General features: G+C 45.4%; 1 protein-coding gene across 2 annotated transcripts in view; it reads right to left on the bottom strand.

The window, feature by feature from the left end:
- Positions 1-18,221, bottom strand: part of FAM227B (family with sequence similarity 227 member B) — a 160,812-nt gene that overhangs the window by 8,022 nt on the left and 134,569 nt on the right. Inside the window, exons 12-13 of one of the 2 annotated variants that reach the window (XR_014777958.1) lie at positions 12,378-12,478; positions 9,735-9,867 (exon numbers count right to left, since the gene is read on the bottom strand). Coding sequence is in view for 1 of the 2 variants with exons in the window: in XM_084775513.1 (XP_084631639.1) it covers positions 9,667-9,867; positions 12,378-12,478 (302 nt within the window). In the remaining variant the exon portion in view is untranslated. Of the gene's footprint in view, positions 1-9,651; positions 9,868-12,377; positions 12,479-18,221 lie in introns of those variants that run through there. The other variant, XM_084775513.1, reaches the window with a different exon arrangement.

Raw genomic sequence — 18,221 nt, 5'->3', positions numbered from 1 at the left:
GGCCTGAGTCTCCTTTCTTAAGGCCTCAAGTGTAGATGTAAATGCTATGTCTGTTGTTATACAGAGAGCTAAGAGAAAACACCACTTTTCAGATTACTTTAAGCTTGTTTCCCCAAGCACTATAATAGTTTTGAAAGTGTGTGTGTGTGTGTGTGTGTGTGTGTGTGTGTGTGTGTGTGTGTGTGTGTTAAAAACAGAAATTTGTTACATTTTTAGTATGCATTGACATTCTACCCCAATTTTTGTCATCTTGTTTGGGCATTCACTCAGCACCTACTGAGAATTCAACATCTCTTCTGGGAGGCTTAGGGCGCAGCTGTGCACCTGTGTAGATGCTCAGATAACCTAGCTTCTGCTGCTACACAGAGGAGAGATGGGAGGCAGAGTATAGGCATGTCCTGGAAGGGAGCTGGGTTGCATTCCCTCTGAGGCAAAGCTGACAGTCCCCAGCTCTGGTCTTACCCCGAAAAGCCTGCGGTCCCTTCTGAAGCAGAATGTGGCAAGGAAACTCAAAGAGGCAGCCCCTCAGCTCACGTTACAGAAGACGTGACTATTTACTAAGTAAATAGTGCTGCTAAGGTGGCGGACCCTTGTCCACATTTTTCAGGAGTGTAGACTGATGCAGCCATTGTGGAAACAGGGTATGGAGGATTCTGAAGAAATTTAAAAACAAACTTTCAGAGTGCAGATTTGGAAAGTATCACTTAATGACAGCATCTATGCTCTCCTGTGTATTGTGGCACTGTTCACAATGATAAACAGAAATTTGACAGCAGACCAACAGGAACAGAAACTGCAGTGTAGATACATACAGTGGGATATTTGCTGCCCCTAAAAGAGTCTGTTTGTCACAACATGGATAAACCTAAAGGATATTTGGCTAAAAGAAGTCTCTGTATGTACTGTGGGACAAGCTTGGTGAAGGGGTGATGGTTTGAGGCCAAGAGTCCTCGCTGGTACCAGCCCTTAAGCCCTGCTCATCCAGTTGGTACCTTACTAGAAGGCTGGCAGTGCCCAGGAGCACCCTATATAAGCTTGCTAAGCTGGCGCACTTCTGATTACATGCCAGACACAGAAAGCTGGAGTAAGTCACGGAGCCTTCAAGACACCATGTGTAAGGTGGAGACAGGTTAAGGGGTCGGCAGAAGCTGGCCTTGGAGTGGGCAACGAAGGGAAGGAACATTTGCTGGCCTTTCCAGGATGAGCATGGAAGGTGTGAGTGAGCACCCACACCTGGTGGGTTCCAGCAGGTGTGCTCTGGTGACATCCTGTGCCCTCAGGACTTTGTAGGCTCAGCCCCTGTGCCACAGTGAGGAAAGATCTGCAGCTTCTGGCTTTGAAGACTTAGGTTTCAGACTCCTTTTAGCCAGTAGTAGACATCAGACTAGCATGGCTAAGCTAGCACACAGGCCCAACCCAGGCCAGTGTTTTGTCTCCCAGGGAAGGCCTTTCATGACATAAAAACAGCTACATAGCTGTAGGAGTTGAGGGCTGTGAGACACCATCTGTGCTTGGCAGAGGCCATTCTAATAGTTTTTTTTGCAGGTGAGCCTTCATTGGGAGACTGGAGCCTCAGTTCCAGTGTGCTGTGAGGGCAATCCATTTGACTCCAGGAGTAAGGCATTGCAGCATTCGTGTTCAAACGAGAGCTGCTATTGAAGGCTGGGCTCGTCTGCTCGGGCTTCCTGTTCGCAGTTGATGCCTCTGTTAATATGTCAGTAACATACCATTGTCTTCAGGATAGTGACCTCTTGAGATCTGATGGCCATGTGCAAATCACTCTGTTTTCAGGCCTAAGTGGTGTCACTGAATGTCGACAAGCAATAGCTCAATCACGATATGAGTCAAATCTGGAAGGTGTCTAGGTCACTTCCAAATTCTGGATTTGACATTTCACTCTTTAGTTACATTTTAGATTCTTTCATGAAGAGTCAGCATTAAAAGTACAGCAGTCCTCAAATCTCAAAAGGAAGCAATGAACATCCCACCTTAAAGCACAGAAGGCCAAGTCCTACAAAACCTATTCATATGGATAAATATTTAATTCAGCAAACTTAAAAAGTATATGTAGTTGGGTTTGGAGGTACACAGCGGCCATTCCAACATGTGGGAGGCTGGGATCACAAGTTACAGACCAGTCTGGGTTACATAGCAAGACCTTGCCTCAAAACCACAAAATATTAATGTACAGGGATAATGGAAAGATTAATGTAATCAAAAGAGAAAACTCCCCCATGTTCCTGCATTCCGAAAACTGAAACCATCTCCCTTTTCCTATCACTACATTTGCTGTGATGTCACAGTATTTTAACACAATAGTTGGCGTCTTGCAACTATAGTATTGCAATTCTTCCACACACACAGGTGGGTGGTAACTGCTGTAGACAGACAAGGCTCAGTGATTCTTGTTGAGATGCTGCCAGGCTGGCCTTGGACTCCGGCGATCTCTCACCTCACTCCCCAGGAAGCTGGCACTACAGGTGTGCACCACCGGCTCTGTCGAAAGGACTGTTTTGCAAAACCTTCCACTGAGGGCCTGTGCCTGAAATGCTTCCATGTCTGGATGTTGTATCTTGGTGTTCATGTAGGAGCTCACACATTGGCTGCCTCAAGAGCCTAGCAAGAGGGGTCTACGTGCCTCCTGTTTTAGGTTGGGAACTGGAGGCAGGCACATGTAAGGAAAAGGTAGCGTCTAACTTCCTACCTGGGCAAGAGCCCTGCAATCTAAGATCCACCAAACCATCCCGCAGCTACAGAGTGATCCACCAGCCCAGAGCAGAGGACCTGTAAGCAGACGGTGCTTCTGCTGCCTGGGGGAACTCTTTCCATTAAAGCACGGGAGGTCGTGGCTTCTCTGGGGAAAAGACTGCAGAAAGTCCTATCATTGTGTTGGGGGACTGAAACAACTGATGACGCGCCTTTCCAGGTAGAGACGGATCTTGCCAAAATGCTCAGTTGGGAATGCAACCATTTCCTACTATTATTTGATTGATCCCCTAGAGTACTTGTTAGAAGTTCAAAGCTCTTGTCCCTTTGTAAAGTTCTGCTGGTGTCTTGGGCACGGCTTCCATGGGTAAGGCTTTGTGACATGATTTGTTTGACATGCTGAGTGAATTGGGTTTTCCAAGAAAATGCTATTGGTGCTGAAATAGTTATGCTTCCGCCCCTACAAATGTTCAAGTTTGAGCATGTGGCTGTATTGAAGTGAGCTGGGTGTAAGTTCTTCATAAAGACACTCTACTCATTTACAAAGCTTGGTCCTTGTTCGTTTGTACAGTGTGGTCCCGGGCTGCATTATGCGGGCATTGAGGAAGGCCACAGCATCTTCTTGTATTACCCAACAGCAGCGGGGCTCAGTAGACTTTTGTGAACGCGTGCTAATGAGTGTCCTAATTTTTATTTTCTTCAGACACTTAAAGCCACGGTTTCATCCCAGCTGAAGAAACATGGAGGACTTAAAAGTTGTAAATTATGAATAATGGCTATTTTCTGCCCCTCTGGGAAAGCTGTGGCAACATGCTTTCCAGCTCCTCGGTCTGCATTGGCCTCACACTTCATTCCCTATCCATGGCTCCTAGGATGCATGGCAAAGCCGCTACATGGAGAAGGAGCCATTTGGGGACAAATAAAATTGTTCTCTTCTGGATGTCACAAGAGCTGTGGTTGGGCTGTGCTGAACCGAGACTGAGCTATCCTAGAGGCCTCAAATGAGGGTCTGGAGCCCTTCCCGCCCACCAAGCAGGATGCAGTAGAAGATAGAAGCAGCGGTGGGGTCCAATTACAAATGAAGAAATGGAGGCTTGGATAAAGGCTTCTAATTGAATCATTGCTAGTCATGGCAGGCACGGCTGTGATGGAAAAATAGAGACTTCCATCATAAAAATTCCTCCTAACGTAAAGTCTTTCTTTTTCCCCCATCGAGCCATGGAATAGAGTTGGCACATGCATTAGAAAGCAGTACACAAGGAAGCACAAATCAAGAGCAAAGGACACGTTAAAATGACTAAACAGTTAGGGCCTATGCTCCCGAAGTTCTCACTGATCCCAAGTGGTCACCTCCTCCCTTTGTTCTGGTCAGTGTCCTCTGAAGACAGATCTTTTCTAACTACAGTGCAGTTCTATTGTAGTTCATGGACCATAGGGAGAATCTCAGAATGGTGACAAATTCTCTTTTTCAAAATAAGCAATTCGTGTGTGCTGTGCATGTGTGTATGTGATGTGTGTGCATATGTGATGTGATGTGTAGATAATATATGTGATGTGTGGGTGTGCATGCCTGATGTGTGTGTAAGTGATGTGTGCAATGTGTGCATGTGCAGGTGTGTAGGTGGTGGGTGTGTGCGTGTATATGTGTGCATGTGATGTGTGTGCATGCGTGATGTGTGTATGTGATACATGTGGGGTGTGTGGGGTGTGTGGTGTATGCATGAGCACGTGTGTGATGTGATGTGATGTGTGTGCTGGTGGGCTTTGGTTTTCTCCTTCTCCAGGCGTGGGGGACTGAACTTAGGCCATTAGACTTTTCTGCACAGAACTGCTTGTTGTCCCACACACTCCTCTTGAGAGTTATTTTCTTGATTAGACAGTCTATAATCCATAGTAACTGCTATGCGCCCATAACTTCACACAATAGTGTATATTCTCGGTATACTTGAGGGAGCTTACGGGACAACTTTCTCCTTCACGTTTGGGGAACAGTTTTCCAGGCACACACCCTGTACACTGGGACTTCTTCACCACACCTCATTTATGTTTGGGTCAGGACAGCTGTGTAAAGGCTGCCCCACAAATAGCAGGGAATGTTAGAGTATCTGTCCACTGGATACCTAGAGGAGCTCTCCACACACTCTACATCCAATGTCCCCTGAGAGTCAAAGTTATTCCCAGGTGAGAAGCTACCTCTCTCTTTTCTGACAGGCAGCCCCCCAAAAAACTTTTATGTGTACCCCTCACTATCTAAAAGACCACCCTCTGGTTGACTGAATGAAAACTAAAGGCTTTATGGCTCAGTGGTTAAGAGCACTGTCTGCTCTTCCAGAGGTCCTGAGTTCAATTCCCAGCAACTACATGGTGGCTCACAACCATCTATATACTGGGAGCTGATGCCCTCTTGGGTTGGGAGGTGAGGAGGGATGAGGCTACCACCAGGATGTAAAGTGAATAAGCAAACAAATTTTTTTTAAAAAGAGCACAGACTTCCCAGGAGGTGTAGGGAGCAGTAGAAACCCCTGAGTGAATCCTAAGTGGATACACAGTTTTGACATGGTCATGGTCACAGCGAGAAGTCCAACACCTCAGCCTGGCCAAGGCTTAGAGGGATGGGAAAGGTCCTCAGCTCTCTGTGCCTGAGGGAATAAGCACAGCAACTGCAGCACCTGCAGCTTCCTTCTCCCACTGTTTTCTTTTCTTTCTTTCTTTTTGAGACAGGGTTTCTTTGTGTAGCTCTGACTGTCCTAGAACTCACTTTGTAGACTGCTCAACTACAGAGACTAGTTAATCCCTCCACCCCGTGCTGTGCCTAATAAGTACACCAAGGCTCCAGGTTGCCTGCAGTATCTTATCAGAGGGAACACCCCCCCCCAAACCTGGTCCCAGGTTTCCTGTCCCTGTATCTTTGCCTTTGTCCTTTCCTCAATCCCTCACAGTCCCTAAAGAGGGTCCCAGGGTCCAAACAATGAGGAGATGCCCTGCTGTGACCTTTGCTTCTCTGTAAGCTGAGGGGTTGAAGCAGGTGACAGTGCACACATCACCACACAGCAGTGGCTATCGTGAGAGTGAGTGACTTCACCAAGCCGCTGTGCTCTGAATCTGCAGCCACTGCTTGCTGGGAAACGCGATCTCAGCTTTTAGGGATACAGTCCAGCAGCCCCGTGGGGAACCTCACAGCAAACAGAATAAAAACATGACCACAAAAGAAGAAAAACTACGATATGCGTCAGGTGGGTCTCTGTTTCAGCCGACAACTGTGACTGCAGCCTGCAGAGGAAAATGGTGGTTCCGGGATTCTGAGTGTGGGGCTGAACCCTGTAGGGGTAGGTGGGGCAACAAATAGATGCACTTGCTGAGCGCTACCAAACACCAAAAGACAGTTTTCCCCAGGGACGAAAACTATAAAAGGAAGAGGAGGGGAAAGAAGTGCCAAATACCAAAAATAACACAAGAAACACAAACATTTCTAGGACAAATAAATTTGAATCCTATTCTGTGGTCTGTGATGTGGCTGTGTGAAGTAAGAAGCATAGTTTATCATTTTGGAGAAAGAAAAAAATATAACAGGAAAGTGACATGACTTCAACTAAATTCTTTTTTCTTTTTTCTCTTTCTTTCTTTCTTTTAAGTATTTATAGTCTCCTCTCTCCCTGGGTTCTAGAAACCTTTGTGGTTAAGACCCCAAAGTAGAAACACTCAGACTGTAAACTTCACAGACCAGCAGCATGAGAAATGAGAGTTCTCAGGTAGCCTGGGCCACAGGAGACCCTGCCTCAAACACACACACACACACATAGAGCCGGCTTTGCATGTTGGGGATTTATTAAGGTCCTAACCTCTAAGACTTTAAAAGCTTTGACTTTTCCACTTAAACGTTTTGTTCCATTGGCTTGTTTCCAGATGGGTTGGGGATCACTCAGGGCCTTGTGTGTGCTAAGCAGGTAGGTGAAGCCTTACCATTGGGCCCCGCCCCTGCCCAGCCTATAGGATTGAGTCCTGGCTACTACAGCCTTTCCTAACAGAGAAGAGCTAGGGAAGCAGTCATGAAATTTTCCTTCCTTGATGTAGACTGGGGTTGTTACACTCCTTTTCTCCCTTCCTCCCTCCTTCCCTCCTTCCCTCCCTCCCTCCCTTCTTCCCTCCCTTCCTTCTTTCTTTCTTCTCTATATTGCATTGGCTGACCTGGAACCCGAATTGAGACTCTTACCTCTGTCTTCCCATGCTAAGATCATGGGCACATGCCACCATGCCTGGCCATTTTATTACATTTCTTGAATTAAAAATACATATCCAAACTACCAATAAGGCACTCTTATTTTCTCCTTTGAGACACTGAGACATATTGTTACTGTTAGGTCTCTGGCCTTTCATATATCTAAAATCAAGCTTAAGCTTGACCATAGGATTTCTGGCAGTTAGCTAAAAATCAGTGTACCTCAGGAACTTGTAAAGTGGGTTTTCCGCCCCATAAAAGGGGTCCCTCCTCCAGGTACTCACCCTCTTTACAGTCTGCATGATTTGTCCACCGTCACTCTCTCTCGCACCTCTTTCTGTTTTCTGCTCTCTCACACTCCGCACCCCCATCACTCGCTCACTCTCCACTGTTCTCTCCCTCGTTTGCCCTCCCTAGTCCTGGACACATCTCTTCTGTTTTCTTCTCTCTGTCTGTCTGTCTGTCTGTCTGTCTGTCTGTCTGTCTCTCTCTCTCTCTCTCTCTCTCTCTCTCTCTCTCCTCTGAACTCTTTCAAGTGCCTCTGGATATTTTCTCTCTCTTACCCGTAATAAAAACCTTGCCCCTAATGAATTGGTCATGTTGGCAACTTCTTTCTTGTGTCCCCTCCCCCTTGCATACAGTAACGTGTTTATTATTCCAAAATCCAAAATGTGGCTAAGAAGTCAGCAATGGCCCACTCTGATCACCCAAGACAAGAGAACACTCCTGTTTTAGAGGGGCAACAACAAGTTGTTGGATTGTGGCGTTTTGCATATTTTTTTAAACAAAAAAGAAAAATATTGGAACTTAAACTGGGTTTGTAATAAGAAAGGACCACATATAACCAGCAGTTTTCTAATTACTTCTGGCTTGATGTAGCTACAAAATGCCTGCAGTACAGATGCCTGCACTTGGCCTCACCAAACAAAACCCCTTTGTTCTGTACGTTAAAAAAAAAAAAAAAAACAAAAGAAAAGAAAACAATTTTCACTCCAAAAGTCCTCATTCCCCCATTTTTAACTGCCAGTTTTCTAGAAGAAATCTAGCCACGCCCTCAGGAGGTGAAGAATAGTAAAAGTTATCTAAAAATAGAGCGCAACGCAAGGTTTAGATACTTGACGCGTCTTTTCTGATGACGCTGTCATGGCGCTTTCTTCTGCAATATCTAAGAGCCAACGCTATAGCCAGCGCGCCACTGTGGGCCTGCGATGTCGCCAGAGTAACACAGGCAAGGCTTTTCCTGAGAACCTCTCCGATGCTTCTAGATGGCTCTTTGCTTCACTCTCTCCCCTTCTCTCGGTCTCACCCTCCTGGTGACGTTTTCTCAGGTCATCTTGGGACTGGATCATGTAGACAAAGGGAAGCAGTTGACTCACCTTGAGCTGCTGTTTCGTGGAGCAAGGCAACCAGAGACCCCGTTCCTTCTCTCCGATTAAAACCAAGGTCCCCCCTGGTTCAATACTCTGTGCGGCATCTGTGTGGTGAATATAGTCTTGATGCTTCAGGACACGTAAAAACACCCGCGTTTCTGCGGATGCTGTTATTTCTGTGCTCACGAAGCCTGCTTCAAAGAATCTGACCATGCTGCCAACTTTAAAGGCCAGTGCGCGGCAGCTCTGAGAAATGAAGGCAGCGTGAGACTAGAGGGTGCTAAAGGAGGCACGTGAGGATGGTTACAAAAAGCCAGCCTCTTTAGTGGACCTGACAAGCTCGTGGACCTGGTAAAAGTTAGAGAACGGGCTTTCTGAAGGCGGGTTTGCCACCATGTCTCTAGTGCATAGCATATTACCCAGAATATAATAGAGTTTCTGCCAATGTTTGTAAAGTTGCCTGCAAGAGACAGCTTGGACCCTGGACTTGGGTAATGAAAGCACACGCCGGTAAAGAAGGCAGGCACAGACACTTAGAGAGGAGGAGTGGAAATATCTGGAAAATGATTAGACACGTTTAGAATGCGGAGTGAGGTATGGGGCAGGAGAAGAAAGTTCAGGAGAGGGTCAAGACAAGGATAAATGGAAAACATCAAGGACAGATTTTTCTCAGCCCACTGCAAGAGACCAGTCTCTCCATGTGCGAAACGTCCCTCTTACAAGTATGTTGCTAAGGGAACGACCAGAGGGCTCAGGGGATGAAAGAACTTGCCGCTCGAGCCTCATGACCAGGGCGTGGTCCCAAGAACCTACAGTTCCTACAGCAACTCCTGAAAGTTGTCTTCTGACCCCTACACCCGCTTGTGTTAGAACCTACTTCTCTGGGATTCTGACGCAGAATGAGGACCAGCAGTTCTCTGGGAATCCTCAGCAGCTTTGGCCGCAGCCTGGGACTACTCAGACGTTCCTTCCTGTAGTCAGAGGGACAATGCTGGACGAGACCTCGTCAGAGTCCCTCTGTGTCTACAGTGGATCCTGGACCATGATGGGTATTTTCCAAGTGCATGAGATTCTCTTTGGAGACGTGGAAGCCAATGAGCAACACTTAAAACAAGGGCTTGAACTCGCACCAATAGCAAAGTGGCAAGACAGGCCTTGCCTTTGGGTGGGTCTCAGCACAACCACGTTGGAGGGCCTGGGCTTCCTATTCTGTTTGCTTTGCTTACATGGGAGATGTAAGCCTTGAAGCTAAGAAAGAGAGCAGTTAAGCCAGACATGTTGCGGAAGCAAACAACGCATAAGTAAACGCTACATGAAGCATCCATCAAAAACACATTTAAATATTAGGACAAAGAGTAAAAAGGTTTTAGTGGCTTAGAGACTGAGCACCTTGCGGCAAAGCATGGAAGGATATGCCTCCTGGAGTATCTTGGTGAATCTACTTCCCTTTTTTTTATGAGTGACGGCTAGACCACCTGTCTCATGCAGCTTAAGATAGTTCAAAATCAGTGGGCTCTGACCTCCAAAGTCAAAGAGAACACGGTGAAACTCCGGGCCGAAGCTGGCATAATGGGACTATAGGAGGAAGGAAAAAGCACAAGTCAGGTACCACTTTTCTGTGTTTAAAGCACTGTAAAACAATTTATGTTGTAAGTGTGAAGAAAATTCCCACTGGATATATCAAAATACATGCAAAAAAGACTATAAAGAATCCTTTTAAAGAACATATTTTTGGGCTGAAGAGATAGCTCAGTGGTTAAGAGCACTGGCTGCTCTTCTTGAGGACCCAGGTTCATTTCCCAGCACCCACATAGCAGTTCACAACTGTCTATAATCCCAGTTCCAGGAGATCCTACATCCTTACACAGACATACATGCTGGCAAAACACCAATGCACAAAACATTTTTAAATATCATTAAAACCTTATTTTCATGTATTTGTATTTGCCTGCATCATGTATGCCCATTACATATGTGCAGCGCTGGCAGAGGCCAGAAGACAGCATCAGATGCCCTGGAATTAGAGTGACGGATGGTCTGAGTCACCATGTGGATGCTGAAAGCAGAACCCAGTCCTCTGCAAGAGCAGCCAGAGCGCTCAACCACTGAGCCGTCTCTCCAGTCCCTTCTTAAAGAAAGGGATTTGCCAGCATCTCAGGCTATGAGACTTACATTCCGAATGCTGTTTTATAATTTTATCCATCCATCTGCCTGCCTGTCCATTCACCAATCCGTCCACCCCCCATTATCTATTATTAATGTATCAGTTATCATGAAATAATAAGTTTCATTATAACAAATACATTATTGTATCTTGCTTATATTCACCCCTTGCTGTCCTATTACACACACACACACACACACACACACACACACACACACACACCACACACACCACACACACCCCTAGATCCCATATGAAAATGGATTCTTTTTTCCCCTCTGTATTAGCTCTTCTTATTCTCCATTATTTCATTTATAATTCTTCCCTCCTTCCTTAGCCCCTTTTTTCTTTCGTGTCCTCTATAGGCATATAAATACACATTTATGTTTAAATCTAGATTCCACAAATGAGAGAAATTAGGCAACATTTGTCTTTATGAGCCTGACTTTTTTTTTTTAACATGCTTTCCTATCTAGCCTCTCATCACCAAGGTACCTTAAAGGGTGGACTTGGGCTAGAAACCGCAGTGTCTTTCTTGAGGTCCTTTGCCTGCTAGCCCACTCACCTGAAGACACTGTCCTTCCCAACACTCAGCCCCATCTCCAGCAGATCCTAGGAACAGGCCTTCATGTCCACGAGGGACCTTAGAATATTTAATAAATAAGATGAGGCACTTGCAAGTGACTCCTAGGGAGGTGTCATTGAGCTGACACTGTGTTGCTTTAGGCAAGATTAGATAAGGTCATTGACTTAAAATTCTAAGTATGTGGGTGGTGGTGGGATCCAGCAGGAGTAAGTATTGTCACTGGGGGCGTAACTTTGAAGCGTGTCTGTCTGTCTGTCTGTCTCCCTTTCCCTCGCTCACTCCCCTTCATTATCCTCTCTTCCTGTTCTTCCAACTGAATACAACCTATTGACTGGCAACTCAGCCTGTGATACTTGTTCAACAGGTGGAGTGGGGGGGGAGCACAACTGTGAACAAAAAAATGTCTGCAAGGAAGCTGTGCCTGCAGAGACTAACTGCTTCATTAGAACCTCAGTACTATGGGAGATTAGCATGGAGGGCATGGGGAGTGGCTGTGGGGTTAATTACACTATCTCAGGCTAGCTTTAGCCCTCAGGACAGCCATACCCCATGCAAGTCTGTGTCAGAACTAACATTTGTGGCTAAAAGATAAAAGCCTTTTGGAATCTATTAATTTAGCAGACCACTAGCATCCACCAACTCCACAGCTAAGAAGGTCATCAGATAGCATTTTGGGGCTTCTGGAAAATCTTCCCCCATCTTGCCGTAATCACTCTCCGATGCACCCACCAGTGCATTTTAAACCTACCTGGGTTCCTGACTTTCTTTGTTCTATCAAACTTCATGAAACCACTTCCACAGTGGAACAAAGAACTTGGGGGTAACCTAAGTTGGTGTTTTCAGGCCATAGTCACTCAAAATGGCTTCAGATAAACTCTCTCTTATTTCCTTGAAACAAAACAAAGCAAACATTCCACAGAGGGCCTATGCTGTGGTATGCAAGAAAGCAGCATCCACAGTGTCAGTTTCCCTGGGGCCACTCCTTAGGAGTGAAGACAGAGCAACCACTGCCAGCATCCCTTTGAATTGTCTTGGCAACACTAACAGCACATGTGAGCACTAGAAAGCATCTTTGTCTACTCAAGGAGAAGCCACAGCAAAGAAAAGATAAGTACCATTTTTTTCCCTTTGGTCATTTTAAAAATTGCTGTAGAGATGGTGTTATTGTTAGAAGAAAGTAGGACATTTTAATTTAAGATTAATGTTTCCAAATACATCTCTGATGATTAAAGATATATGTTCAGAATGTGCTGACCAGAATTGCTGTGTGAAACCAGAGTTTAACGACACTGCAAACTGAACAGGGAGACTCCTCACAATTCCTCCTGGACTTACTTTTGTCGTTGCTCTCGACACTGTTGTTGACTCTTCCTTGAGTACAGATGCCACATGAGCTTTTGGGTTCTTTAAAATACTCTCGATGTTGAAGTCTATACCTAAAATAAAACAAAAACAAAAAGAAAAACAAAGAAAAGACTTTGGATAATTGTTTCTTCTTCCTTCACACAAAGGCTCATTGGCTGTTTTTAATTTTTTATTTTCCTTCTAGCACTGCCCTGAGTACGCCCTGAGAGAGGGGACACTGGTGAGGGGGTGAGAGGGGGTGAGAGGGGGTGAGGTGAGAGGGGGTGAGTGGGGGTGAGAGGGGGTGAGAGCCGCTCCAGCACCAGAAATGAGTATTCTACTGGTCATCTTATTAAGCTGGCTTTTGGAGTATATTAAATGTATTAACTCACAGTATGTCCTTCTCATGAAACCATTCTGCATGCTAAGAACAAAGGTTGAAAAAAGTTTTTTGGGGGGGTTGATTTTATACATAGACAATAAGAAATGCTAGACATTGGCCTGGAATTCCAGAGGCAGCTGAGCACTCAATACCATCAGAGGGTAAAGACAGGTGGTAGCCAAGAATTGACATTTGCCATTGGGAGCAGATCAAAGTAGCTGGAATTAGAATGAGAAACAGAGGAAAGAAAGGATATGAAAATTTTTAAATTTGCTATTTTGTGGGTTGTTTTAATACAAGTTATGTAGCGTAGGCTAGGCTTCCCTGGTCTCATCTTCATGTGTGCTGAGATCACCATTTTGAGTGTTTCCTTAACAAAGGTCTGTGTGATGGCGGTTTTTGGTCTTCTCTGAAGGAGTGAACACTGACAACAGAGGCAGCTCGGCTCTGCACCCGTGGCCCAATGGACGCTTGCTATGCGGAGTACCTCATGGTGGTCTGAGAATACTGTCAGTAGAAAGTAATATATTAACATCATGAAAAGGACCTAAACTTGGGAGATTTGCCACTAGGTGCAAAAGTAAGAGATAAATGAAGAAACAAGAGAGGAAATTGAAGAGTAAATATTGCCAAAAAGGCTTCAAAAAGCCTACAAGATTTAAAAACTCTAGACATGAGTGTGTACAGTGTTAGTAATAAATGCCTGTCTTGCTAGTCTCCCCTCTCCTACCTTTCTCTAATCCTTTGATTTATTTTAGGGGAAAAGTTTTAATTATGGTTTTCATGTAATTGCTATTTACAGAATCTCTGAAAACTTGTGGAGATTAATTGAAAAGTCACAAAGATTGTATTTGATATAGTTTGTGTCTTCAGATTTTTTTGTGTGTGTGTTTAAAAGAATTTCACCAGTGGGGGGAAAAATATGCCAGCCTTACTATATGTGCATGGGCAATTCTTCTTGTATGTGATTATTCTCTATTACTTTTAGCATGTTATTGCCCATAAAGAGGACACTTGTACACAAAGTGTGGTTATTCAAAACACTTCTGCAGTTTTTATTTTAATAGCTTTTCTGGAATGCAAATGACTTATAGATCTTGGCGACACTAAAGCAATGCCAAGCAGCTCACTTGCACAAATGCAATAACCAAATAAATTACTGAAACAGAAAAGACAGTGGCTTGTCACTCATAGGTCTGCTTTCAACAGATGTGCTTTAAAGCAAAGCTATAGTAAAGAGACTTTCGCACAGAACTAAACTTCCAGGAAAATGAGGGAAAGAAAACCCAGGGGCCATTGAGCAAAATATGTGTGACATGCAGAATCAAGAATAAAACACATGTGCAGTTTCATTTCAGCAAAAAGGAACATGTTGAGTATTTTGAAGAAAATGCATATTTTTGGTGTATTCTTATTATCTAATTTTAAAATGATTTCCACTTCATCCCAGACCCTAGTGCATATGCATCCCACACCCCAGTCTCATTAGCACAGGCCCAGCTACTGCCTTGTGTACACATTAGAGTTCAAGAGACTTACATTTGTCTCCCTAACTATATCTTTCTGTTTCTCTTCATATGAAACTTAAGGTTTAAATTAGCAAACGGAAGCGCCAAGGACTTCACAGGGCTAGAGAGTAAGGCGAACTCCACAGGTGCACGAGCTCACAAACACTCTTCGTTAGCTGTGAAGTGCTGGGCTTGTGGAGGGTATGTCGCTAGCATCTCTGAGCTTTGCTAATTGAACTAAATTTAGCAATCCAAGGACATAGAGATATTTGGTCATAATAAAATTGTTATTTGTACCACATTTGGTTTCCAAGGGAAGTGATGTTTTAACTTATGCTGGAATCTCAGAAGCTGCCAATTTCTTATTTTCTTTCAAATTAGGAATCATATCTGTATCCCACTGTTATCTTCATTATGGCTTACATAAATTAAAGTTATCAAAATCAAATAATTAACTTTCTAAGTCTCTCTCCCTTTCCCTCCCTCCCTCCCTCCCTCCCTCTCTCTCTCTCTCTCTCTCTCTCTGTTTTTGTGTGTGTGTGTGTGTGTGTGTGTGTGTGTGTGTGTGTGTGTATTTTATAAGAATAAAACAGTAAGTACTTGAGAGAGAAGCTAAAGGCCTATGAAATAAGTCTTCAAGGATCCAATCATTTGAAATGAATTATAAAATATAATAACTTTTTTGCATGTTTATTATCCTGAGAATTCTGTTTTTGAGTACTGTATTTGCATCATTTCTCTCTTTCCCTCGCCGCTCCAAGTCTTCCCACATACCCCTTCACATTCCCTCTCAAATTCATGACCTCTTCTCAAACTGTTGTTACTTATATACATTACGTGCATATGTATAAGCACAACCTGCAGAGCCATATAGAAGAGCTCAGCAATAAAGAAACCAGATACTCCTGAAGCCACCTGGGACAAGATCCTAGAGAGAGGCTACTTTGTCTTCTCATGCATGACCAAGGACTCTCCACTCTGCAGGGAGAAAAGAAAACCAAAGAGAATCCCAGGAAACTCCATCCCCACAAGAACACCACTCGTAGCTGCTGGAAAGCTTTCTACTTGTCACAACCTTGCAGCCCAAGTGGGGGCACCATCGAGAAGCTGCATAGTAGTTCTGCCATGGAGAAAAAAAATTCACACAGACACTGGTCAAAACCAGGCTGCTGTGATCAAGTACCACCCTGACACACCCTGACACACCCTGAGCGCCCACTGACTGAACTCATCCTACTCTAGAGACTCAAATCTAATCGAGGGAATGAAGCCTGTCCACAGTAGAAAGTTCAAAATATTCTAGACAGACACTGAAGAAGGAACTAGAGGAAAAACCTCTGGCACTCAGGTGTTGGGAGAATCACATGGTGTGAAAAATGGCTCTTACTGAGATGATTCAATGCAATCCTCATCAAAACTCTAATGCATTCTTCACAGAGATAGAGGGGGAAACTCTCAAAATTCATTTGGAAGCACAAAAGACTACAGATAACCAAAGCAATCCTGAGCAAAGAAGCTACCATTAGGAGTATCACCATACTGACTTGAAGCCATGTCACAGAGCCATGCGAACACAGCTGGCATGGTGCTGGCCCCCAAATGGAATTAAAGACAAGTCTGTTCACTTGCAGTCATCTGCCTTTTGACAAACATGTCAAAACATGTCAAACATGTCCTGGAGAGGAGACATTATATCAACTAAGGCACTACGCGATGCTGTAGGAAAAATGTAAGTGTAGCTCCTTGAGCCTACATCTGGTATTTTTCCATTTCTTTTTTCACTCATATATTTCCTTAAGAAATGTATTTTTTAGGGCGATTCCAAGATGGTGGCGCCCAGTGTGCACTGTTGTCTAGGGAGTAGAAGATCAGAGGCTGTGAAACCAACTGAAGGGAAGGAGTTGGGGAAGATTGGAACCAGCTCCCCTGACGTGCCCCCCTCCCCCATTGCGGCCGAATGTCTCCTGGGCTTGGGAGTCACAAGGTTCCAGCACCCCTTACTCTGAATACTCGAGCAAGCAGACAGCTTGCTCAGTCCAAAGAACTGAGTTGGACACGGGCCACAACCCACATTAGATGCTACCCTGAAGAGACCTGTGGGACACCAGAGCAGTTTTGGCCTTGGATCTCTCTCCACCCACTTTGCTGCTTACTGTCCTGGCCCATCTGGGGCACAGAGATAAAACAGGCAAAGGTGAGCAGGCTCAGGCCACAACCCACATATGCTGATATCCCTAAGAGGCTTGTGGGATACACAAGCAAGCAGATTTGGGTTTGGATCTCTCTCCGCCTACCCACTGCTTACTGTCCTGGCACATCTGGGACACTGAGAGCAAATGGGCACAGGCCACAAACCACATTAGCTACTGTCTGGATAAGGCCCGTCGGACACCTGAGCAGCTTTAAGCTTGGATCTCTTTCTGCCTACTGCTGCTGCTGCTGCTGCTGCTGACCAACCTAGCCCATGTGGGCCACAGAGAACTAACAAGCAAAGGTTGAGTTGGCTGTGGACAACAACCCACATTAGCTACCAGCCCGAGAAAACATGTAGGTCATCCAAGCAGCTTTGAGCTTAGACCTCTCCTTGCCTGCCCACTGCTTACTGACCTGGCCCATCTGGGGCACAGAAAGTGAACCAACAGAGGTAAGTCGGGTTTCAGCTACAACATACATTATTTACCATACCAAGGAGGCCTGAGGGACACCCAAGTAGCTTTTGGCTTGAAGTTTTCTCAGCTTGCTCCTCTCCTGCTTGATCCAACTGAGACACAGACAGGGAACCCAGAAGAGCTGAGCTGGGTGCTGGCCTCAGCAGCCATTGTCCACCATCCTGAGAAGGACTCAGGGGAGCTCTAGAAAATAGCCTTCAGCTTAGAGCCCTCTCTGCTGGTCCACATGGGACACACACAGACAGCGACCCCACTGGAGAAACCTCCAGGTCTACTAACACCAGAGGCACCCAGATGGCTAGAGGCCAGCACAAAACTCAACAACAAAACAAGCAACAAAACTCAGAGCCATATGACACCACCGGAAACCAGTGATCCTACCATAGCGGGCCCTGGATATATACACACCCATGATAATACACAAGAAGGAGATTTTAAATCTAAGGTGATGAAAATGATAGAAGCTTTGAAGGAGGAAAATAAATCACTCAAAGAAATACATGAAAATACATTCAAACAGATGAAGGAATTGAATAAGTCCTAAAAAGAATTACAGGAAAATCTAATCAAATGTGAGAAAGAAATGAAGAAAACCACTCAAGACCTAAGGAGGGGATTAGAAGCAACAAGGAGGACCCAAGCTGAGGCAGTGCTGGAGTTGGAAGACCTTGGGAAGAGAAACAAGGAGGACCCAATCTGAGGCAGTGCTGGAGAAGACCCAAGCTGAGGCAGTGCTGGAGAAGACCCAATCTGAGGCAGTGCTGGAGAAGACCCAGTCTGAGGCAGTGCTGGAGAAGACCCAGTCTGAGGCAGTGCTGGAGAAGACCCAAGCTGAGGCAGTGCTGGAGAAGACCCAGTCTGAGGCAGTGCTGGAGAAGACCCAAGCTGAGGCAGTGCTGGAGAAGACCCAATCTGAGGAGGTGCTGGAGAAGACCCCAGTCTGAGGCAGTGCTGGAGAAGACCCAAGCTGAGGCAGTGCTGGAGAAGACCCAATCTGAGGCAGTGCTGGAGAAGACCCAATCTGAGGCAGTGCTGGAGAAGACCCAATCTGAGGCAGTGCTGGAGAAGACCCAATCTGAGGCAGTGCTGGAGAAGACCCAATCTGAGGCAGTGCTGGAGAAGACCCAATCTGAGGCAGTGCTGGAGAAGACCCAATCTGAGGAGGTGCTGGAGAAGACCCAGTCTGAGGCAGTGCTGGAGAAGACCCAGTCTGAGGCAGTGCTGGAGAAGACCCAATCTGAGGCAGTGCTGGAGAAGACCCAAGCTGAGGCAGTGC

This window comes from Acomys minous (genome assembly GCF_964271855.1).
Source record: "Acomys minous genome assembly, chromosome: 3".
NCBI classification, from domain to species: domain Eukaryota; kingdom Metazoa; phylum Chordata; class Mammalia; order Rodentia; family Muridae; genus Acomys; species Acomys minous.
Note: the sequence above shows the minus strand (reverse complement) of the source record. Positions and strands in the feature narration are given on the sequence as shown.